The sequence below is a fragment of the Ovis aries genome, chromosome 2 (assembly GCF_016772045.2).
Source record: "Ovis aries strain OAR_USU_Benz2616 breed Rambouillet chromosome 2, ARS-UI_Ramb_v3.0, whole genome shotgun sequence".
NCBI classification, from domain to species: domain Eukaryota; kingdom Metazoa; phylum Chordata; class Mammalia; order Artiodactyla; family Bovidae; genus Ovis; species Ovis aries.
In genome coordinates this window covers 234,336,299-234,360,714 of record NC_056055.1, presented here as the reverse complement: position 1 = coordinate 234,360,714, position 24,416 = coordinate 234,336,299, and the positions used below count along the sequence as shown (strand labels likewise).

General features: G+C 49.9%; 1 protein-coding gene across 4 annotated transcripts in view; it reads right to left on the bottom strand.

The window, feature by feature from the left end:
- Nucleotides 1-1,466: 1,466 nt before the first annotated feature.
- Nucleotides 1,467-24,416, bottom strand: part of PHC2 (polyhomeotic homolog 2) — a 120,522-nt gene continuing 97,572 nt past the window's right edge. For all 4 annotated transcript variants that reach the window (XM_042244411.2, XM_012148937.5, XM_060411367.1 and 1 more), the window contains 6 exons: nt 11,437-11,639; nt 9,622-9,751; nt 8,699-8,813; nt 7,494-7,635; nt 5,988-6,264; nt 1,467-2,881 (listed from right to left, as the gene is read on the bottom strand). In XM_042244411.2, the coding sequence (XP_042100345.1) occupies nt 2,727-2,881; nt 5,988-6,264; nt 7,494-7,635; nt 8,699-8,813; nt 9,622-9,751; nt 11,437-11,639 (1,022 nt within the window). In that variant the 3' untranslated portion in view covers nt 1,467-2,726. The remainder of the gene's footprint in view (nt 2,882-5,987; nt 6,265-7,493; nt 7,636-8,698; nt 8,814-9,621; nt 9,752-11,436; nt 11,640-24,416) is intronic.

The following is a 24,416-nucleotide window of genomic DNA, read 5'->3' as shown; positions in this document are numbered from 1 at the left end:
CCCTCTTCAGGTCCTCTGTGGTGTTTGCCACCCAGAGAGAACCCTGTTCTGCAGAGTTCCAGCTACAACTCAAGGGTACCTGATTTGCACAGTTCACCTCCAGGAGCCCTTGACCTCTTCAGTAAAACTGTGTGCATACCAGTCAGCCAGGATAGGGAAAGAGCAACACAAGACTGTAAGGTGGAAAGGTCCTGGAAAGCTTTACACCAGGCAGGTTTTTTTTCAAGTGCAGAATATGATTCATCAGAACTCAATCTCATAGATCATGACCAAGATTTTAAAACTATGAACATGAACTGAAAATTGTCAATGTATTATACATCAGGGTAGGTATTATTCTGTTTTGCTTCAGTTACATACATCTCAGTACATATATGAGGGTGGGGAACAAACTGTCGGTCACGATCAAAAGTTTTGCAAAATTCTGTGTAAGGCATGAACGTCAGGAGCGAATATATGTTGAAGGAAGCTCCCTTTAGACCGAGGCCTTCCACCCAGAGTGAAGAGACAGCAGGCGTGTGTTTACCTGTCAGTCAGCCCTGCAGATCCACCCTATCCTCTTTCAGGAGTTTCAGCTCCCTCCCCCACCTCACACACAAGGACAGACTCCGGCTGGGCCTGGCTTTGTCCTCCAGAAAGCGAAAGGTCGAGGTAAGCTGCATGGCCCGCTCCCCTACCCTGCAGTGGGGTGGGCAACACGGGGGTCTTCCTGGGGGACCCTCCCCACTCCCCCTCAGCCCAGGGTCCCATGCTGGCCCCTGTCCGGCTAGCCATTCTCGACCTTCTGAAGACCAGACTCCCCAAGTCCTAGCTCCGTCCTGGGGGTGGTCAACTAGTCAGTTGTTTCTCCTCTTCCTCCAGGAAGTAGTTACATCTTAAAGGTTTTCCGCAGTTGTCATCAAGATGTGGGTATTAGCTCTTAAAAGGTCCCTGCCAATCAAGCTCCCTGGGCCCTCTGTTACAGACTAACTGAGTGCACGAGCGGCCTGTGCTTGGAAGGCCCCTTCTTTATTCGAGGCTTAGGCAATCGCCTCCTGAGGCAGAGACTCTCCTAATAGTTTGCTATTCCAGCATCCAAAGAATGCTCAGCTGCCGAGTGAGCCAGAGTTACCCCAAGGGCGGTCTGGGCATGGAGCCGCACCCACCACAGGTGCGTGTGAGGGCGGGGAGCCCTGGGCTCTGCCTCCAGTGTGCCAGGTACTCCTGACAAACAGCATCCTGTCTCTCCAGGGGCAGAGCTGAAGGGGCCCTGGATCCTTGCACTCCCAAGGAATACCCGTGAAGGACAGGTGGGATCTGAACTGGGGCTGAGTGTGCCCTCAAATGAGGCGGCAAAGTGTGGATATGCTGACCAGTTAAGGTGGTCGTCCCCCACCAGCCCAGGGACCCACCCTCTCCTTGCAGGTGAAAAGTAGCTCTTCAGGATCACAGAAAGGCATCCCCAGGGGAGAAAGGCACAGAGGGAATGGATTTTACGGATTTATTTTTAAAAAACAAAAAAGGTTAAAAAAGTCCTTCATTTCCAACCCTGCCCGGGGGTGTGAGTGGGGAATAGCACGAACTGAGAAGGGCACCCACCCTCCCCTGGGGAGAGTCCAACTCTTCCCCGGAAGCCTGCAGCGTGCAGGGCAGGTCAGAGGCTGGCCCTCGCCCTTCCTGCCCCACCTCCTCCATGGGCAGCTCACACTGCTACCAGCAAGTTCCAGAGGCAAAGAAGTGTGGGAGCCGAGGCTGAAGGCTGCCTTCTTCACCTCAGCGGTCACTCCAGCTCTTCCGCCCTTGGATATTCTCTGGGCCCCACCACTGGGCTCTCAGGGTGGGTGGACAGGCAAGACCAGGAGGCGCAGCTTGGCCCAGCCCACTGGCAGCTTCCTTAATGCCGTCTGTGACACAGCAGGGCAGTCGGGGCAGGGGGCGTCACAGTGCAGGGAAGGGCTGCAGAGACACCACGACAATCTGGAAAGGAAAATCTCCTGCTAACCTGCATCGCTTTCTGATCCTGCCTCTGCACCGAGGCAGCCCTTTTTCCTATTCCCCATCCAGAGGCTGAGTGGAGTCCAGGACAAAGCACTAAGTGGCTGTTTGCTACAAAACACCTGGAGATGCCAGGGGGGGCTCTCGGCCCATCAGTCAGTCCAGGCTCCCACACAGTCACACAGTCACACACACAGCGTTAAGGCGTCTGCACCAGCAGGTGTGGCCAAACCGGGCCCAGCTTCTCTCCTCCCCCTGCAAGGATGAGGGGGGAGAACCCTTCTGGTGGCTTCAGTGACAGGCTGAAGTGGGAGAAGCTGGCAAACGGAAGAGCGAGCTGGGCCCCGACAAAGGAGAGGAGGAAGGCAGGTGAGGGCTTCCGAGGCCTCTCTCCAGGCCTGATGGCTGCCCTGGGAAGTGACCCAACTCAGGTTGGGAGCCCTGACCACATACCCCCTGGAAAATGGGGGACAGAAAGAGGGAAGAGAAGCGGGGCTAGAGTCGTGGGACTTTGGAGGAAGCCAGTGCTATCAATATTTACAAGCATAAAGCCCCATCTTCTGTGCCACCTACCTCTCTGCCCCTCCCACAGAAAGAAAGGCCCCTGAGAGCCACCAAGGAGGTCCTGAGACCTCCTCCCCAGCCACGCCCCACAGCGGGGGCCCTTCCCTTGACCGGCCCTGCTCTGGGCCCCCAGGAGTGTCCGCCGGCTCTGCTCAGTCGGGAGGAGGAGCCCGGGCGCCCGGCCAGCCCTAGGAGTCCTTGAGCATGCTGATGCGTGCGTAGATCTTGAGGGCGGGCCCCAACTTGATGTTCATGGCACTCATCAGGTGGTCCTCCTTGAGCAGCAGCAGAGCTTGCCCGTCAATCTCCTGGGCACGGAACTCCTCTGCGATTTCCTGGCAGCCTGAGGGGATGTGACCAAAGACAGTGTCAACCAGGGCTACAAGCGGTCACTGCCCTTCAGAAGCACCGTTTCACTTGACCCTCACGACCAGCCCTTGAGGGAGCTGAAGCTGTTCTCACTTTACAGCTTGAGAGGCTGAGTGGCTTACCCAGGGCAGCCAGACGCCACCATGGCCTCCTTGTTTACACGTGTCCTTGTTCACCTACCACCCTCTTCATGGTCAGGGCTACCCCGGGGAAGTGGCAGCATGGGATTTCCGAGGCTGGATCATAAAGGGCACAGCACTTCATCTTAGTCTTTTGGATAACCTCTTTTGGAGTGAGTCAGCCACTATGTCACAAGGGCACTCAAGCAGCACTCTGGAGAAGCCCACTTGGAGAGGGACTGAGGCCTTCTGCCCAGAGTCAGACCCCCGCTGCCCTGGGATTGTGGCTGGAAGGGGGTTCCTCCAGCTCCAGGCCTGTAGATACCTGTACCCCTGTTGCCATCATGATGGGGCCCCTTTAAGATGCCCCAAGATGCCACTCCCCAGAACTCTTGAGATGTTGACTACTGTAGGCCACTAGGCTTGGGATAATGTTTCCCAGCAGTGAATAACTAATGCAGATTTTGGTACCTGGAAGAGTGGGTGTTGCCATCACCACCCCTTAACAGTGCAAGTGTGGCCTGGGATGCAGTTGTGGGAGTGGGGGTGACTTTGAGAAGAATATCTAAGGTTCCCAGGCTCGCAGAAGCCTGATGGCCTTTGAGGAGACTGCTGGGGAGGCTTAAAGCAAAGTGAGGAAATGGTGGAAACTAGAAGAGGGATCCTTGGTATGAAATGGAAAATTTAGCCACACTGTTGCTGGTGGTGACCTGGTGAGTGTGAGACTCCCACTGAACCAGCTCTCCGGCTCAGGGGACCCCAGGCAGAACCTGCAGCTGCCATCTGGCTTCCCAGCGCTGCCGTGGGAAATGCGAGGGGGAAAACTGGGAAACAGGAAAGAGCCTGGATTTGCTGCTTCTGAAAATCCTCAGCCTCTCCAGATGGCAAATGACACTAAAATTAAGAAATGGTTTCTAGTGCTTGTTTCAGCAGCACATAAACTGGAAAGAAAAAAAAAGGTTTCCAGGCAAAGACCAAATCCAGGACACAGTCAAAAAAACACAGTCTAAAGATGAGACAGCAGGGGTATCTTAAATCATCTGTTAAGACTGCAGAGAGCTCTATGGTGTGGCCTCAGAGAACTGCTGGATCAAATGCTCTCTCAGGATTTTACGGGCGTGACTCACAGAGCCTCTCCATTCAACAGTCTGGCTCCTCACACTGTTAAGGCCACAGTCCCTCAGCTTCAGATGAAGCCTAATATGGAGTAGGGCTTGTCTTGCAGACACTTTTGGATAAGATTTATTTTAAAAGCCCACAAAGAGTGAGAGACTCGTCTGGCAGAAACACTGCTCACTTGGACCACAAGGGTCAGAGGTGACAGGAAATAAAGGCAGCAGGAAGCAGGCTGAGAAAACAACTCCACCAGCCACCTCCTTCCAAGGGAGAGGAAGGATGAGTCAGGGTGGAGCCCAGAGGAGGAGAACCACTCCAGGCTTGGAGTCCTCATCATCAAGGAAATGCCCACACACGCCTGGTGTGGACTGGTGACTCCTGCGGCCTCCTGTGTGCTCCCTTCTTCAACAGGCACATCTACCGTGATGACCCTGTGCCCGACCCACCATCTCCTAGGCTGGTGGAGGGAAAACAACGACCCTGTTCATTCTCAGGTGTGAAGACTGAGGGAACTCTCCTTGAGGAGCTGGACCCAACGAATTTCATCTGGGCCTGGACCTGAGTCAGACGCTGGGATCTTAAGACCTTGAACCACTGCTGTGATGGGATGAGACCCATGGGGCCTCGGGTGGGGGTGGGGGAGGAACTTGAATCACTGGGGTGAACTACGCTAACTGGCCTCCAAGTAGCTCCCTCCAATAACCCCTTCATGCCTTCATGAAGCCTTCACAATGAATGGGGTTGACCTGTGTGGTCAATAAGATACTGCTGAAGTGACAATATGGGATTTCTGAGGCTAGATCATAAAGGGCACAGCAGGTGGCTTCCACCTTGTGCTCTTAGATCTCCTCCTGAGGGGTCAACTGGCTGCCACGTCACGAGAATACTAGAGCAGCAGTGTTCTGAAGAGACCCGCGTGGATGGTGACTGAGGCCTCTTGCCAGTGGCCATCCCCTCCCTGAGAATCACGTGAGTGAGGCACAACTCACTGAGGATGGAGCCGACAGCCTCAGTCGAGCCTTCAGATGGCCTCAGCCTTGGCTGACACCACAGCAGCCTAGGAATGCCGGTGGCAGAACTGCCCACCCCAACCACCTGTGTGCTGACAGACGGTGGGGCTGCAGCGATAGATAACTAACACACTGGGTTAAGTGGCACAACCAAGATTTGAGCCCAGTTCTGTTTAAGTCCGAAGCCCGCTCTCAGCCACCATAGCCCACTTCAGTCTCTGAATGACCCGGCTTATGGCTGCCATCACTACCTGACCTGGCCAGTGGCTGGGTGAGACTGGCAGGAGACACCGTGAAAAAGCTTTGGGGCCTCAACAAGCACAGCCGTGCAGATGCGAGCTCTGTCTTCCGAGCTTCATTTCTAGATCCTCGCCCTGAGACCATGCATGCCCAGGGTCACGGGCAGCCTGTGGCTCCCTCACGTGCTTCTGCGTCTCTGCGCCTCTGCCCAGGCTGCTCCCTGATGCAACCTCTCCATCAGGCACAGGCCTGTGTGTCCACTGCCACTTGGCGTCCACGTTCGGTGTTTTGACGTTCTCCTTGACAGTTTTCCTTCACTCCCACCTGATGCCCCTCCCAACTTGCCCTGGAGACACACAGGCCCCTCGCAGAGCCCACAGATATGTTGGCGTCTGGCCACAGGACACCAGTCAGGGCTCTGTGCTAGAAAGTAAGCTCTCATGGGCAGGAATCTCCTCACGCTGATCTCTACCCCGTTCCTGAACCTGCGTCTCTCACTGAACCGCCTGGTCTCTCCTGGGGGTAGTAGGTGAGGTCTCTCACGCCCTCTCATTTTTCGCTACTCCAGGCAGGCATGGAACTCCCAGGGCCTTACCTGGCAGAGAGCGGATGAACTCGTAGACATCGTCCACGTTCCACTTGGTGGGCTCACTTGGCAGGAAGTGGTGTCCCATGCCCACCAGGTCCCGCATGTGCACGTCAGGGAGCTCCAGGTCCCGCGGGCCTTGTCGCCGGCGGGAGGTGGACGAGCTGGCTGAGATGGGGGACAAGGGTTCCTCGTAGCTTGAGTTATCTGAGCAACGGCTAGAGTCTTCCTGGCTGTGTGTTAGCTGCAGGGCAGCGGTAACTGAAAGGGGTACGGTGCCTGTTGGCTGGGAGCAGAGAGAAACAGTTTTCCTCAGGATGGGGGAGTAAACCGCCTCTACAAGAGTGCTGGGCAAAAGCAGGTATAGTCTCCCCGTTCTATCTGGAGGCTGCTGCGTACCTTTGAACTCCAGATCAAAAAGTGTCTTTGGCAACGTCCTCTCTCTGATCCTAAGCAGACTGAGTCCTAGTACTGGTGCACGCACCACCCTGCACTGTAATCATCTCATTATAGGTCTATTCTTTCTCGTAGATGTGGGTTTTTTAACCAGGGCTCTATGAGTTTTGGGGAATGGTCTGTGTACCACCTGAAAGAACATGTAGATTTTCTTGTGTGTGTCCATTTTTGACTATAGCTTTCATCAGATTCTTAAAGAGGTTTAAGACCAAAACAATAACAATAAACAGCAAAACATATGGTCTAAAGTATCACACTAGGCTGTTGAGTTCTTGCAGCACAATTCAGAGCTTTAGTGCCTAACAGTTGCTGGCACATAGCTGGTGCTGAAACATACTTAATGAACACAACATCCCGTTTTTTACAGAGACCTTCAAGGATTCAGTGCTCTGATGCACAGAGAAGCAAAAAGGTGGGGAGATGAAAGCTGTTAGCTTCTTCTCCCCTGGCCCTTCAGGTAAGGCAGGCGTAGCTACCTGGGACAGCCTATGTCTTCATGCGCAGCCCCAGAAGTCAAGGATGGAGGCAGACTGGGAGAATGGGGTGAGCAGAGGCAAGATCACGGAAGAGGGTCCCTCTTGAGCATGCTGCTGCTGCTAAGTTGCTTCAGTCATGTCCGACTCTGTGTGACCCCATAAACGGAAGACCACCAGGCTCCCCCGTCCCTGGGATTCTTCAGGCAAGAACACTGGAGTGGGTTGCCATATCCTTCTCCAATGCATGAAAGTGAAAAGTGAAAGTGAAGTCACTCAGTCGTGTCCAACTCTTAGCGACCCCGTGGACTACAGCCTACCAGGCTCCTCCATCCATGGGATTTTCCAGGCAAGAGTACTGGAGTGGGGTGCCATCGCCTTCTCTGCTCTTGAGCATCCACGGGTCTAAATGAGAGCTCTCTGAAGGGACGTGGGGAAGGCTTGACTCGACACATCAGGAGAAATGAGAATATGATGGAGCACTGACAGGCGCAGCAGAAAGGACGGTGGGCACCCAGGGTTGTGCTAGAAAGGGAAGTCGGTGGAGACTTGAGAGGATGAGCTCTAGGCTCCTCTGGCCTCTCACCTGCTTCTTGGTATCCTTGGTAAGTGTCGGCAGACTGGCTTTGCTGGCCCGACGGCGGTTGTGGGTCGTGGCTCCCGCCTTCTGCAGCTTGCTCCGGTCTGAGTGGAAAAGCCCCACTCGTTTGGTGCACCCCACATTGTACCTGCCAGAGTCAGGGGAACAAGGGAGGTCAGGGAAGTTGCAGGGTGCCCACGGGCCCCAGGAGGAGTAAGAGGAGCCAAGGGGAAAAATCTGAGTCTGTCTGCTCATTCCAATCCTAAGTCCATCACTCAGGACTGGCTGTGTGAATCTGGGCAAGTCACTCAGCCCCTGAGCCTCTGTTTTCCCATCTGGAGTTGGGGATGACACCACTCACTTTCTGTAACTGGTCTGGCAGTTACACAAGCTTGTGCTTGACACAACTGCCTGGGTCACGGGAAGAACTCAGGGCTGCCCTATTCTATTCCACACGTTACCTGTGCCAAGAAGCTAGTGTCCCCTGTTCTGATGGGGGACAGCTTGGCAAAGCATCACAAAGGTGCCGGGAGGATCTCCAGCATAGCCCGAAGGGAAGGAGGGCTGGGGACAACCCTACTCTAACTGGTCCGCAGGGCCCCTCTGCCTAGGGGCCTAGACTCCCTTCTTTTGGGAGCTCAGGCCCCTTCCACCTTGGCAAAAAGACCACACAGCACTTAAGAGTCAGACATCTAGATCCCCAGCTCAAAGACTTTAGGTACAGGTACTTCTTGTGCCTCAGTTTCCTATCATGTATAAAGGGCCTGACAGCAATACCTGTCTCACAGGGTTACTCTGAAGACGAGACGGCACCATGTGTATCAACGCTTAGCACAGAGACCTGCTCATGGCAGGCCCTCAGTAATAACACTGATGTCTACTGTGACCATCTGTCTTCTGAGTTGGGAGAGAGCTCACAAAGGAGATGTGGTCAGTACAGTGGCTCAGGGCAACGTTTCCAGTGGGGGCTTAGGTAAACCCTACGGAGATGGGAGCTGCCAAAGCCAGGTGCCAGGGGTGCCCAGGAGGGCCAGACAAGCTAAATGCCTCTTCCTTCCCATGTGGGCTTGATGCTGCTTGCCTGGACCTGCTCATGGAGCTTTCGGGCGAACAAGCGACAGGACAATGCTTCCAGGCAGGAGCTGGGCACCAAGGTGCGACCCTGAGAGGAGGGGAGGGGCTGGGCACAGCAGCGGAGTGAGGGCGCTTACCTTTTTGCACAAGCCATGGAACAGAAGCGCTTGGAACGCTTGAACTTGTAGGCGAAGTCCACCCGGCCACAGAGCTCGCACTTGAGTTTGAGGGGAGTACCCTCCTCTTTGGATTCTGAAAGCATGAAAGTTGGTAAGTGCGGACAGTGAGTGGTCCCCATAGGACTGTCCACAGCCTGCCCTGAGGCCTCTCACACTCTGCCCAGCCTATTCCTCATGCCCACAGCCGTGCCCTGCAGCAGCTGCCTGGACAGTGCCAACCCACTTTTACCGCTGTTTTATGACTTCATACCCTGGACACCTGACAGTTTCTTCTTTTAGGGGCTAGGAGACAAAACATGGTGGGGAGGAGCTAGCGCCCCCTCTTTACGACCCTAGAAGAAAGCAGGCAACCCTCTAGAGGGAAAGTGCTAATGCTGTCCCCGCTGGTTTGCAATCACTCTACCCTTCCTGGGGGGTGTCCAGCTGGCTGCCAGCCTGGGTATCAGAGCCCAGGAGACGGTAGCCACGCAGGCACCCCATCCACCTCCATTTAGCCGGGGGCTCCTGTGGCAGGTGCAGCCCTCACTGGCTCCACTGTGCCTCTGCGCTGGGCCCTCTCCTGAGTGAAGGCCCCGGAAGCAGTGGAGGAAGGCCACAACTTGCCTGGGGCCATGCCGGCTGGCCTACAGCTCAGCAGTAACTCCCGGGGATCCCGGGGCTGGAGAGGAGGAAGACACACATTTCCCCGGGAAAAGGGGCTCCTATCTGCTTTCGAGGGACAGGGCTGAGTGGGCGCTGGGGGAAACGTTTGGTCGACCACCATGTTCACACAATTTCTGGCCCCGAGACCCTCCGTGGACACCAGGAAAGGACCCTCCGGCCTTGCTGATGTCCCGCTCGGCCCCGCCTGAAGGCCCAGCATCCACGGTCTGGTACACTACCTTGCAGATAGGGCTCCTCCATCTCTGAGTCAGTGGTGGTGGTATGGTCCTGCTGCGGAAGTTTCTCAGGCAAGAACCCCTGTGCATACTTCTTCTTGAGATTCCCCACCAGCAGGGACGAGCGTCCCACCTAGAGGACAAGGTGACAGGAGGCCGTGAGGGTCAGGTGGGCAGGCTCGCTTGCTCTCAGCCTCATCACAATCACAAGTATAAAGCACCCAGGCGCAGAGGCCAGCCCCCCTACCACCATCCAGGCACACCCTGCTCAAGGCCTGTTTTGCTGTTTAGCTCATGAGACAAGATGCCACTGGCCACCAAAGGACAGGGATGAAAATGGCTTCAGCCCAGGACTGATGGATGGTTTAGAGGGTCAGAACATCTCCTCTTCCCAGCTGTCTAAGGCGCACAGGTGGAGACACAGGTCAGGTTCCGGCATCGCTGGAACCAGGGCCAGGCCCCAGCCCTCACATATCTTGGGTCAGGAACACGGCTGAAGCTGCATGTGAGTGTATGGGTGATACAAGAGTCCCGCCACCATTCCTGGATCCCTTACTGCTCTTTCCCTTACCACTGCCCTACCCGAGTCAAGAGGGACAGGCAGCCACAGAGAAGAGGAACATGGGGACACGGGGCCACACTGAAAGGCCAATCCTGGACGGCTCATTCACGCTTTGGTTTACTCCCTTCGTTGCCTTTTGTTCAGGCAGCCTGGTGGCCAGACCTCTAGCAGGGAGAGTGGGCTGCTACCCCGTCTACAGCTACATGGTCAGGTCAGCTAGGTTCTGCTGTTTCTCTAGGAGGCCAAAGGGAGGACTGAGTCTAATGAGGGAGGGGATGTGAAGGGCTAAAGTTCCTTGTAGCTAAGGGGCCACAGGCCTTGACGGACCTCCAGAGGGAAAGCAGATGAGAACCAGCCTGGGCATTTTTGTCTTCTGGCATTTCAGAAGGGCAGTCCACTCATCTCAGTTAATCAAGCTCAGAGGCTTTGAATGACTGTTAAAACCACTCATGGATCCAAAGAAAGCTCAAAAGACAGATGGCATCCCATGAAGATGCTGTGTCTCTACCAGTTAATTTTATCATGAGAGAGGCTGGAGTGCACTTGGCTCTGGGCCCCTCTCACCTATGGAGCAGGCAACCTGTCTCACCAAATTACACCTGCACTATCTGGGCTGGGTACTGTGTTTAATGGGCCTTTTTCCCGCCTCTTCTGTATTTCCCTGTGATATACTGCTTAACTTGAGACACTTGATGAAATGCCCCTTCTGAAGTGCCCCTTACTCTCACTCACTCCTCTTTCAAGGTTCTGTCCCCAGAAAAGAAGTTTCAGGCTGGAACTCTGTTCACTTATCTTCCACTCAGATAGATCTTGAGGATTCTCTTCTATACAGGTTCCATTTGCTCTCTAACTGGCTCAAGTGTTGCCATTTGGGAGTTGTGGCATTCAAACCTGAACGAGGTCTCATTTCCCAAAGTCCATCATCCTGCACCCAACACCCCAGTGTGAACTCCCTTCTAACCAAGGGGTTCCCACTTCACCAGGTGGGGACACAGCTGAGTCTGTGTGGAAACTTCTAACTGAAGGGGTCATGCCAATTATTCTTAATTACTGAACCCTTCTGGATCTTAGGAAGACACTCAATCCTACAAAGAAAATGACATTCCTTTGGGGGGAAATGAGCAAGGAAAGAGCAAATTTTTTTTTCACATTTTTAGAAATTTTACATGGAAATGTAAAAATATTCTAATACACATCCAAAGTATACTTATTTAAAAAAAAAAAAAAAAAAAGAGGGGAAAAGAAGTAGTCCGTACCGGGAAAGGCTCCGCCCCCTCCTGGATCACAAACCCTTCGATAACATGCGTCAGGATTTGGGGTTTCACAATGGCCTGTGGTGGTTTATTCTCACCATTCTGGGGGGCAGTGCCGGTGATGCTGGAGGCAGAGTTTCCGTTCCCTGAGGTCATGCCGGGGCTGCTGAGGTCGGTCAGTGCATGAACAATGCCCTGCCCTGTCTCTGTGCAAGGAAAGCAGGAGAACACAAGCAGATGAGGTCAGAGCCAGGTCGAGGCCAGCACAGGGAGAGCAGGGACTCCACCTCGCCCAATAATGCACACCGGGCAGTCCCCTCCCTCAGTGACCCATTCAAAGTGGTACAGTTTCCGTGGACACACCACCACATGAGTCTAGTCCATCCTACAACAATGAGGCTAAACCACCAGACATGTTTCTTATTCTTATCCTGCACTAAGAACAGTTGGACTAGGTTAAACAGACAAGGATTCTGCCTTTTGGAGGAGTGAAGACCTTGGTCAATATTGATCTGGACAAACAAGTTAACGTTCAGCTCAAGGGAGAAAAGTGTATTCAAGGTACCATCTGAAACCAGGATGAAAAAAGCTGAACTAGGTAGAGGGCTTGGGGTTTGATGGGTTTGGGGGAAGACAGATTAAAGGGACCTTCTATGAGGTTCCTCGGGCAAGGGTCCAATTTTAAGCATGCTATGAAATGTCAAAGTACTGAACCCCAAGTAAACATTTTAATATAGATCTGCCTATGCAAAGACTGGCTGTTTGGGATCACTGCATTAAGATATGTGTGTCTTCTATGTCTCCGCCAAGGAAGCCACCAGGCAGAGATGAGGTTATCTACGCTGTTTCTGCAGGTCCTGTGCTTCGAATCAAGCCTCTTATCCAGTTCTCAGCTTCATACTCAATCTGATCCTTGGCCAGCCACAGAGTCCTTCCCTCCAGGGACAGCGTTGCCTAAGTTCTCCCCATAGGCCTGCCAGCCTTCCTCTGAAAGGCCTGACAGAGAGCTCCAAAGAGCATGAGGGAAGCCTCCATGGAACCGCATAAGGGACCTCCTCATCTCCACTTCAAACAGTACCTCTCATGAGCTGCTTCAATGTGTGAGAAACAACTTTTATCTCACTTTTGTAACTCTCTTCCCACCCCTTCCCAGGGCCATTCTCTACCACCACCAACTGTGTGAGCTGAGGCTGCTTTTAAACTGGAACTTCCTAAAAAAGAAAAAAGAGAAAGAAAGAAAAAAAGAAAGAAAAAGCCATTTCTTTACTGCAACAAGCCTACTGCCAGTAAGCATAACTCAGTGTGTATATGTGTACACACTTTGGAAAATGATTTCAGTATAATTATTAAAGCAATTTTTGCACAAAATTTATAGGAAGATGCTCTTATTTCATGTTAAAGATCCAAAATCCCACCACAGAAGACGAATTTACAATGCCTAATTATATAGGATGGAGAAATCAAAGTAAACTCATTTTAGGAAAGGTTTATAACTGGCTTTCTTACTAGCAGTCCTAGCATACAATAAACCAGGATAAATCTTTTTTGTTAAAAAAAAGTTAACCATGACATACATCTTCGGTACTCAGACTTCTATAATTCAACTGTAATGAACTTCAGAGCTGAGCAGGAGTTACCTGAGAGATGTGATTAATGAGATTTTAAAATAATTCTTTGGAGACACAGTCATACCAGCAAGTTAAGAAAAATTCCTTTCAATGTTTATAGTCTCCTTTGAAAAAAAATTTTTGGACAGTTTTGACTTTTCTATAGGGATGGAAATTTTCTACTTTGGAATCAGTGTTTCTAAATTGTAAAGGTGTTTGGGAAGTGAAAAAAAAATCTTTCCTTAACAATCCAAGTTGAGGGATTGAGAAGGACTGAGTTAACTCTAGGAGGACTGAGTTAACTATGCAATCAATTAAGTTTCTTTGCTTTAAAATTTTAAATACATGAAAAAACTAATCTGTATTTTTAAAAATGAGTAAATGTTAAGATAGAAAGCTTAGTATTTAAATTAAAATCCTATTTTTAAATGACAATTATTTCCTTCTAATTAGAGCCTAGATAAATATTCCCTAGGTTCAAGCCCTTACCAATGTTTGACCTTTCTCTGTAACAGCCCCACTTAGTGATTTTCTGGCATTTGCTTGAACACCTCTAATGACAAAGGAACTCACTACCTCTGAAGTAGTTTGTCCCCAACTTGGACAGTTCAAGAAGTTCTTCCTTACAATGAGCCAAAAATCCATCTGTTAATTTCTGTCTACTTATCCTGGTCTATTCCTTAGGACCACACAGAACAAGGCTAGCTGTACGTGCACAATGGGTAAACACACAGCCTTAGACTTGGCGCAGAGACTGGTCTCTATCACTTAAGGATTAGCGGCATGTCCTTATCTGTCTCTGAGCCTCGGTTTCTCCAGCTGGAAAATACAGATGATAAGACGACACTCTATCGCCCTGCTATGAGGGCTAAGTGAGATGATGAACAGCAGTGCGGTGTGAGCACACTGGGAAACACTCAAGAAACGCCCTTGGTGTCATGAAGGATGGCACTCATGACCCCAGCACGTATTTTCTCCTCCAGGCCACACTCCCTCTGCTCCTTCAACTGCTTATCTAAAAGGCTGCAAGTTCATCACCCTCTGTCATCTTTGTCAGCATCTTTTAAGGTCTGATAGTTAACCCTAATGTATCATATCAAGTATTGATCTAGGAGATCCAGTTTGTAAGAATTTTGTTTTGGAGAGCATGGATGAGCAACGAGTGGCTCCCTTGTTATAGTTCACAGCACTTCTGGGGCTTCCCTGGTGGCTCAGATGGTAAAGCGTCTGCCTGCAATGCGGGAGACCTGGGTTCAATCCCTAGGTCAGGAAGATCCCCTGGAGAAGGAAGTGGCAACTCACTCCAGTACTCTTGCCTGGAAAATCCCATGGATGGAGGAGCCAGGTGGGCAAAGAGTTAGACACGACTGAGCAACTTCACTTCACAGCATGTCTATGGAATTGATCCATTTTCCTCTACATTCTGGGATCATACCCTTCTGCCTCTTTTCACTGATATTTATCACCAAATGGGTGCTGATACCTATCTCCCTGAGATTTCTCCAACCTTGCTGGACTCTTCTTCTTGGCCCCTCTACCCTACTGATTAATGTACACTGCAAAGAGGTGGTGGTTCCTGAGGGCAGATTCTTTCCTCATGCCAAATACAGTAGCCAACAGAGACATTCACCAGCCCAGGGGCTACAGGGCCAATGCTTAACTCTGGGAGGAAAAAGACATTTTGAATTTAAGTTCTAAAAAAAAGGGATCTTATTAAGCAAGAGAACAAACCAGTAAGACCTTTCACTACATCCTTAGAACGATCACTCTCCGTTATAACTTTGCCTGGTTGCAGGACAGACAGAGTCCCAGGGCTGGGCAGGAGAGTGCTTTACAACTTGTACAGAGGTTTGCAACGATTCTGTTTTGCAGTCATCTTGCAGGCAAACCCTCATCATCTGCTCTAGTAACAAAGGAGTTTGGGCTATTTCTAGAATGACCATACACGATCTCACCCCCCGCCAAGCTCAGCACACTGAGATTAATTTAATCTGCTTCCCGCTCTCCCAGACTGCTCTGCGGCCTGCTTAAGGGAAAGCAGCTTAAACGTGCAACAACCTGCCCTGCTGGCCCCGAGGCCAGATGAGAGAGAGACAAAGAAGTCCTCTATCTTTGGAATTCTTCCTTACTCAGTTCCCTTGACCGGTCCCGAGGCTGTAAGTGCTGCTGGGATTCCCACAGGTCTCAAATGCCTGTATACAGAGTGAGGTACCTGGATCTGCAAGGCAGAGGCCAGGACACCCTGAGAAGGAGAAGCTGCAGGAAGGAAATAAAACCAAGCTCCAGTGGGGGTGGGGAAGGGAGAGGTAGAATCTAGCATTTGATTGAAGCTGACCACAAAGGGCCAAGTATTCCGATGAGAATGAACAAAGCAATGTGTTCTGGGGGCGTCGTTACATAACACAGGCCTCAACCTGTAGGCTGTGTCTCAATCTGCTCTCAGGCTCTGGCAGAAACAGTCCTTATAGGGACTGGATTAAAACAGGAAGGGCGAATCCCCTCCCCACTCCCTGGGCCCCATTTGTGAAATTATCTGCTCAGGGCCAGTCTTCTATGCTAGGCAAAGCAGGGGCCCTATTTAGGCAGGGCTGTCCCGGTCTTGTCTGTATCTTCAGACACGCTGAACCACAGCGTGTGGAAACTGTGGCCTCCATCTTCACGGCTGACCACAGTACTGTTCTCCCTAGTCTTCCAACAGCAACCACCAGTTGAGATTGGCAAGTTACTTTCTGAGGCGGTAATGACTGAGACAGAGCAGCTGGGCTGGTGCCTGCCTACAAGAATGGCATTTCTGGCTACCTGGCTCTGAAGAAGAATAAGAGCTACTTCTCAGCCCATTTCTTCTTGTTAGAGTGGGGATTTCCTCAATGGATGGGAAATTTAGCATTAAATCAGCTCCAAAGACTGCAGCTCTGGGTTCCCTGACCCGCTTTGAAACACTGATGCTGGCTCCAAGCATTTGCAAAGGCATGATGACCTCCAGAAGCAGAGGCCAGAGGCGCCTAACGAAACAGCCTTGCCCCCAGGGCCAGGAGGTAGGTGTCCAGAGAGGCTGAGCTCTCCTGCCCCCGAAGACAGAGGTCGGGCTGGCCCTAGCTCGGTTCCATCTGGGCCACTTTGGAACCAGCTATGGTGCTCTTTTGGAGAAGGGAATGGCACCCCATTATAGTACTCTTGCCTGGAAAATCCCATGGACGGAGGAACCTGGTAGGCTGCAGTCCATGGGGTCGCGAAGAGTCAGACACGACTGAGCGACTTCACTTTCACTTTTCACTTTCATGCATTGGAGAAGGAAATGGCAACCCACTCCAGTGTTCTTGCCTGGAGAATCCCAGGGACGAGGGAGCCTGGTGGGCTGCCGTCTATGGGGTCGCACAGAGTCGGACATGACTGAAGCAACTTAGCAGCAGCAGCAGCAGCAGATGGTGCTCTTTATAAGCACAGATGTGGCAAAAATAATCAGTTATGCTAAAATACGGTTCAGTACTAACATTTATTGTGGGTGTTTCAGATGACCTGACCAAGTCCTTCTATTTGTCCCAAAAATAAGCAGCCTTGAAGACCTGACTTCAGAGAAGATGAAAAGCAAGCAGGGCCTCTCCCTGTACCCCTCAGCTTGGCCAGTGGCCATTTCCACTTTCTACAGACATGAGGAGAAAGAAGTATTTTAATTTCCAAGACTTCTAACTACCCGTGCCTGGCAGCAGCACGAGTAAGACAAAGCTAATGAAGTTAATAGAGGATTCAAGGAGGCAGAGGAGGTGTAACACGGATCATTTCCTGCAGCAAATTCCTCTCGACAAATGGCAAAACAAGGTCGCTTACACAACACAGAGCGTTCTCTCCAGGCCGCTGGCTGTGAAGTCCTGCTCACTGGGCCTCAGCTTGGCAGGCCAGTCCCATGGGCAGGAGGGGTGACAGCAGGGCTCGACAACTGCCTGCTCTACGGAGATCCTGAGCAGAGCGCCTGCAAAGGGACACCCAGGGAAGCCACATCCCAGGCGGAGAGCAGCTGATGCAGACCAGGCACACCTGGTGCTAACATGGGGTGGCAAGCTGAGGGCCCAGTGAGCCCTCAGCAAAGGCTGTGGCCACCCTTTACAATCTCATTATAGCTGGGCCCCTAAAGACATTAGTGCCGCCCAGCAAGTGAGGGAGGTACAAAATCTCGTTAAGTACCAATCTGCTGGTGGGGAGAGAGGGGGGAGGGGGAAGAGAGAGGGAAAGAGGAATCGTGGCTCCATCCTGGGACCCTGACAGAGTAGTCAACTAAAGAGACTCATTTGGTTAACAACCTGCTTTAAAATGCAAATATACACTTGCAGTCATTCACACCTGGCTGTGAATCATTTAGAGAAGCAGAGTGCTTTCCTCCCCATTTAGGGACAGAAGGTCTGGGGTGAGGCACGATGAAGAGTGGATATTTTGGATCAGGGGCACTAGTCCTCTGTGGACTGGGGTTAGGAGGGTCCTGGGTCTAACATCTTAATTTTCCACAGGAGGAAAAGGGTGCGTAATTAAGTCTACATTTCCGAATGAAGGCAAGAGTGTGTGCCACCTAAATGAAGAGACTATGTTCTAAAACGGGCTTTCCCTGGTGGCTCAGGGGCAAAGAAAACCACCTGCCAATGCAGGAGACCCAGTTTGAACCCTGGGTTGGGAAGATCCCCTGGAGAAAATGGCATCCTGCTTCAGTATTCTTGCCTAGGAAATCCCATGGACAGAGGAGCCTGGTGGGCTGCAGTCCTTGGGGTTGCAAAAAGTCAGATGTGATTTAGCAAATAAACACCACCACCCACTAAACCATGCATAAAAGGAGCTCTTAGAGGTGGGAAAATTGTACTTTGCTTCCCACCCTGGGTTCCCCTGAGAACCCAGAGGGTAGGAGGCACCAAGACCAAATGTTTGTAGCTTGTGCAATTCTGCTAAGGACCGAGATGTCAGACACACAAAAGGCTGTAGCCTTTTCTCACAGGTGCTGTCACCATCCTGCCCTCAGAGCACCTTTGCTCTTGGGAGCCTCTCCTGAGAAGGGAAGAAAGGACTGTCACAGGAAGATACTTTTGGCCCGCTCTGCTGACTTGTGTCTGCAGAGAGCTGGCTGGCACAATGCCAGGGAAGCTGGGCCAGGTGGCCTCAGACGGGCCTCCGTGTCACTGCGGAGTGACCTTGTTAAGTCTGGGTTAAGAGGATTCGAGAGCAGACAGGCTTCCTGGATCTTAAGCATCAAGTCTGGTAGGAGGGATCCTCCTCCTCCCTTGCGGCCATTACCATACAGCTGACTGTCAGCCTGTCTCTTTGGACACAGGCGGAGCGCACAGCCCTTCTGACTCACCCACAGGCCCCAGCCACAGTGGACATAAGCTGAATTGTAAACAGCTGAATGTTTTCCAAGCGGCCACCCCCAGCTCTGGAGGAAGGAATCAATGGAGTGAACCGCCAGCAGCCCCCGCACGGTTCGGGCCGGGACTCAGGGGGGATTTCCACACAGCTGCAGCACTGCTGCCTGGCTCAGGCCAAGGAGCACCATGCGATGACTACCTCCAGCTGCAGGGAGCCAGGGAGAGTTCTCAACAAGAGCTCCACTTACTGGAGCCAGTCCTCCGGTCTCCAGCGCCCAGGGAGGGCTCCCAGATACCCTGATGTCACAGCTCTCTAGCAGATGCTGCGATTTCACAAGGCAAAAGGTATGGAACGGACATGAGAGGCCCTCTGTCCAGAGGCCAGAATCACTGCAGACGACAGGAAACATGGCAGAGTGGGAAGGGCACTGGCTCTGGGCAGACTGGGTTCACACTCTGGTTCCATCTTTGATCACCTGGGCAGCTTCAAGAACTTGGTACCTGCTCTGTGTCTGTGTCTCCAACTATATAAATGACCATCATGCTGCCTGTCTTGCAGGTTGACAGTGAATAGCAGAGTTTATACATGAAAAATGCTTGGCACTGATTACATCTAGAAGCTGTGTTACACGGCAGTTAAGACTTGGAATCAGAAAGACCCTAAGCTTAAATCTTAGATTATCCCAGGCAAGTTATTGAAGGCCTCAGTTTCTTCATCTGTAAAATGGGATGCTCATCTTTGTCTCATATGGCGGTGGCAAGGGTTAAATGTGATACTGCAGTTACAATGCAGTGCAAGAGGCCTGACTTGCCATTGGAGAGCTCCCATCACTGAGACTCAAGAGACCAGGAAACTGCCCCAGGCTCAGTGCACTGGGCCTGGCCTCTTGCGGCTGCAGAGCACAGCTATTCTTTCACTGGCCCAAACTCAGGTATCACTCATGTTCCTCAGATGCCCTGGCCTACTCAGCATCCTGTCCTGGCACTCCTGAGTTCAGGCTTCAGGAAGAAATCATACTTCCACTTTGACAATGAACTGCAACACAAGGGAAATATACCTGCCGTTGAGGGCAGATCACACATCTCAATTCATCTTCAACAGTCATTAATCCAAAGGACATGAGAAGTGCCAGATTCCCTTCCTATGCATTTATTTCATAAAGAGAAACAAGCAAAGAATTTAGGAGCCAAAAAAGAACCACTTTTTCCCAGTGGTTCTTATAATGCCAGGAGGTGGTTTAGCCTGTGAAAAGAAATTACTTTAAAAAGCTGAAGATAAAATCATGGAAGATGGATCTGCAACAGTTAAAAAAACCACAAATGTTTAGAAAATTCTCTATTTTCAGGCTGATAACAAGGAAAGGCCGCCTTGCTGGATATGACTCTCTTGTTTACCAACTGCAGAAGCAACAATATTCTTAGAGAAATGGGTGAGAGTGAGAGAGAGAGAACGCACTAGACAAAGCCAGCCTTGGTTGTCCTTATCTATATAATGGGATAGATTATTTTTATCTTGCAAATCAATCTTCTTGATCATTTCTGTTCTTAGAAAACACTGCCCTCTCCCTTTAATAACCACTGTCTTAAGTTTTCAATCACCCTACTTTGCTACCAATCAGCTGACAGAAGAGATTAATACTGGAGGCCTAGAAATGTGGACTTAATTGATATTTTTAAAAAGTAGTATTTGGCTCACATTAATTTTAATTTACAGTGCCATTTGCTTGGGCTGTTTAAAAATGTCTTAATATGGCAGTGTGGATTTAGGCCACATATGGACGGTTTCAAATATGCTAAAGATATCAGTAACTAGGGATAATTATACAGTATTTGAGACATAATAGCCATGCAACTAGGGCTTTAAAAATAACTCCTAGCAGTCATGAACTCTCATTTTCTTGCCAACAGTTCCAATATTCAGCATCAGGCCTGCTCTTCCTAATCTACTGGAGAAGAGTCAGTTATGACATGGCATCTAAAAGCCATCTTTTCTTAAGAGAAGCTATGACAAATTTCACTGCTAAGAAGAAAATCATCCAAGACACAGGTTTTCTGCTTTAAAGAAAGCCCAATGGCAGACTGGGACTCTCTTCAACATCTGGATTTATCTTAGAATACTGGCAATCCCTGTTTAACAGCAATCACTTCTTTGGCAGATGTAGAAAGAATGTTTTCTTTTGGATTGAACTAAAAAAAAAAAATCATTTGGAAATTTAAAGTATAGGAAAACACATCCCTTTTCACTAACTATAAATAATTTGGAAGGGGAAGGAAAAAGAAAAAACCATTAAGTATGCTGGCCTAGATGATTTTACGATGAATCACACGGTAACAATTTACTATTTAAATCATATGCTATTTTTTTAGTATATATTGTCAAAAACTAATCATTCTTAATTATATAACCGGATTAACTATTAAAAAAACATTTTTTTATTTATGTCAATTATATTCTACTTTTGTAACTAATGGGGGGAAAAGCCCTGAGTCTGTAAGACTGTTGTCTTGGATAAATAAATGGCTAATTCTTTTCCTAACAATTGCCAAAATGTCATAAAGTTCAATTAAAGATGTTTTGTCTCTGAGTTTTTTTTTTTTAAAACAAGTATATCTGTGTTCTGATGTAACTAAATTCAAGCTGAAATTTTTAAATAAGTCAATGCTTAAAATGAAATGTGCATCTATTTGAACTGTGGATAAGTACTTCAAGTTATCTTAAACAGGCCCACTTGAAACATCTTTAACAGAACACATATTCAAATGGAGTCTTTTAAACTGGTGACTCACACTGCAGTTTAAAGCAGGCCATAAAAACACTGAAAACATAAATCTGTATATGTTCATCACTCTACCTTGAGGGGTTAGTCCCAGCTTTGATTTCCATCACATAAGGTGCTAGTAAGTCACTGCAGAGAGTCATTTCTGTTACTGGCAAAAGCCCTCGGGGGAGCAGATTGCGTAAGGCAGCTAGTCCTCACTCTTTCTCCAGGAGTGGAAAACACCCAAGCCATCTCTACAACCACTTTTGTGAGATTCCTCCTGACCACAGAAAATCATCATCTTCATCTTCCAGTTGCAAAAATTGGCACCAAAGAAAGGGAATAAAAGAGAAACTATGTTTTTCTGAAGGTGTCTTGCTTCCTTATTCTTATTTCTAGTAGATGTGACACAGCTTTTCAGAGGAGAATCTTTTCCAGGAAGGAATCAAATCTGTCTGGAGAGTAAATGGCACTGCCTGGAAGAACTTTAATAATATAATCTGGGACTAACCAAGAGGAGGTAAAAACTCTTGCTGAATGTCACACTTCCATGGAGCAGCCTTATTAGAACTGGAACCACCATCCTATTCCCTAGTTTTTCAATTTAAACTTTATGTTGGCTTACCTACCTATCAATGTGAGCTGAAAGGGAAGGACTTTGACAGGAAAGGGGTGAACTTTATTCAGCAAATAAGTTACTGAATGCCTAGAGAGAGGCCCACAGCCCAGAGGAGGACAGACACTTAATCACAACAGGAAAAAAGAGACAAAAAGACATTCACAAACTCAGGGAAAGGTTCTTAAATCTGAGATAGTAATTGTTTTCTTTCCCCTAAAACAAGAAAACCTACAGAGAGGACACCAAAGTAAGAGCATGCAAGACCAGAGGCATGAACAGTTTCATAAAATCATCTATCTATTTATTCCCCTTATTCTCTCTCCCACTGAAAGATCCAAGGGATCCAAAGTATCTGAGACAGGAAATGAGTAAGGCAGGAAAAAGGATGTGGTTTGAAAAGAGTGGATTCTGGGGCTGAGCCAGAGCAAGGCACAGACACAGGGTCAGAGATGGGGGAAGGGGCCTCTGGGGCAAGCAGAGAAGTTTCAAGGTCACCAGTTTAGACTAGAAAGTCAGTATCAGAGGAGGGATGTCTGGAGAAGCATGAGACACCTTCCTAAGAGGTTCTCCTCCACTGCAATGCAGAGCAACCAGGGCTGAAGAGGCCCACAGCCAGGAGAATCATTACTGGCACAGAAAAAAGAAGAGCTGGAGATTCCTCCTCACTTTGAGGGCAGTGGAAATAATATCTTGAGTACACCTGACAAAGGCAAGTTAGAAATTAAGCCAGGACCTGGCAGATAAGTGGACGGGGCTAGGAGGCCATGAAAAATACGAATATTCATTAAGTATCTATGTGCCAGCTAGCAATACAACAACAGCTTAAAAAGGCGGCAGGGGCTAGGGCGGGGGGCAGGGAAGGTGATGAAAACAGGAGCTACGGCTCACAAAAATGCAGTTCGACAACTGAAAAAGCAGCTCAAGAACAACAGAAAGTGGACTTGAGATTAACGCTGGAGAGGAAAAAAAAGGCACCTCTTCTTCCCAATGTGTATGGACAAGCCTGGAGACAGATCCTGGGTGGGCTGAGGGGCAGAGCTCCCATGGTGAGTGCCTGGAAAGGGCAGGTGCCGCACGAGCACCACTGCCCATCTGCTGGGCCTTCTGTGAAAGAAGCCAGCCCTTGTAAAGGAGCCGAGCCAGAAGCTCTGGTTCCCGTCTGGCAGGGACTGGAACTGAGGGACAGAAACAGTGGGAGACACACAGGCATCAGCTGATTCAAAAGTGTGGTTATTGCCACACAGAGATCCAGATGTTGAGGGCGAAGCGGGGAAAACCACTTGTATATTCTCCACAGTGCCTAGGACAATGCTTCGCATGGGTCAGGAGGGCAAACAAGGTGTGTGAAATCTGAGAGGAACCAAAACTACTTAGCTGTGCAGGTATCTTAAGATACGAGACAGAACCTCTTGCCCTGTAACCAACACAGTAAGTTTCTTTCTCTTCTAGAGTCAAAATGATATGAAGCCCTACATCCCATGTGACCTCAACTTAAGCCCTAAATCAACAGACACTGCCACAGGTCTGAAGCCCTGTACACAGAATAAAAGCTGGGGGGTAGGGGCAGGGGGGGGCGCGGCAGGCAGGGGCGGAAAGATAGGAGCAAGAAGGAATTTCCCTGCCTCATTAGTCTCCAATTTTCAGACTCATCTAGAAATCCTAGCAGTTCCAATGTCTGGGTTAACTGGGGGTGGGGGTAAGGAATAAAAAAAAAATCCCAGGTGAATAGTAATTGGATTACCCAGCTATGCCCCAGAGTCAAATGGCTGGAAAAGGCCAGGACAGCAGGGCCTGATACAGTTAAAATGACACTATTTTCTAAACCAAAAATTGAGGCACTTGGCTGATAAAGACAATGGGATGGAATCTTTTAAATTGGGGTTGTCCTAGAAAAATTGGGGACATATGGTGGATTTAGGTCGGTAGCTTATTTCACAACAAGGGATCCTCTGGGTCCAATATGCTAATGGGAGGGGATTAAAGATCTGGGATGGGAGATCTAAGGGGGAGAGCTGTCACTGATTTGTTAAGCAGGAAAAGCAATAGAAAACTGTGTCTCTGTAGACAGTAAGGGAACAAGGTCAACATTCTAGGTATGGAGCAGGAAGGAAAGGAAAGTTGATTAGAACTGAAACTGTGTCAGTGAAATCTGTTCAGGTCTCAAAAGCGGCCTTGGGGGAGGGAGGGTGAAGACTGTGACGGTGGAGCTATCACTGGCACAAACTGGTATCCAGCAATATAGCAGTCGCCGACTAGTTCTCATCACTGCAGGGTCACAGTTAGCTGGCAACCTGACCTTGGGCAGATTATTTCCCTCCCTGTGGACTTCAATTTAACTACGTTATCTCACAGGTCTCGATTTTTAATGTAAAGAGCCCACACAATACAATATGCCTTCATTTGGCATAGGAAGGAGAGAAAACGCTCTTCTAAAAATGGAAGAGAGGACGGACGCAGAACAGCTTGTCCCTTTCCATCCAATTAAAAGCCTCGTGAGACTAGATTAAAAACAAAACTCTCCAGCTAAGTCGCAGGCCCTCCAAGATAGGCAGTCGCCTACCCAGAAAGTAGAGCGGATGCCAGCAGCCTTGTCCCTAAGCGGACCGTCCATCCCGGGAAAGCGCCGTCCCCGGAGAACCGAAGCGGGGGTGGGGGC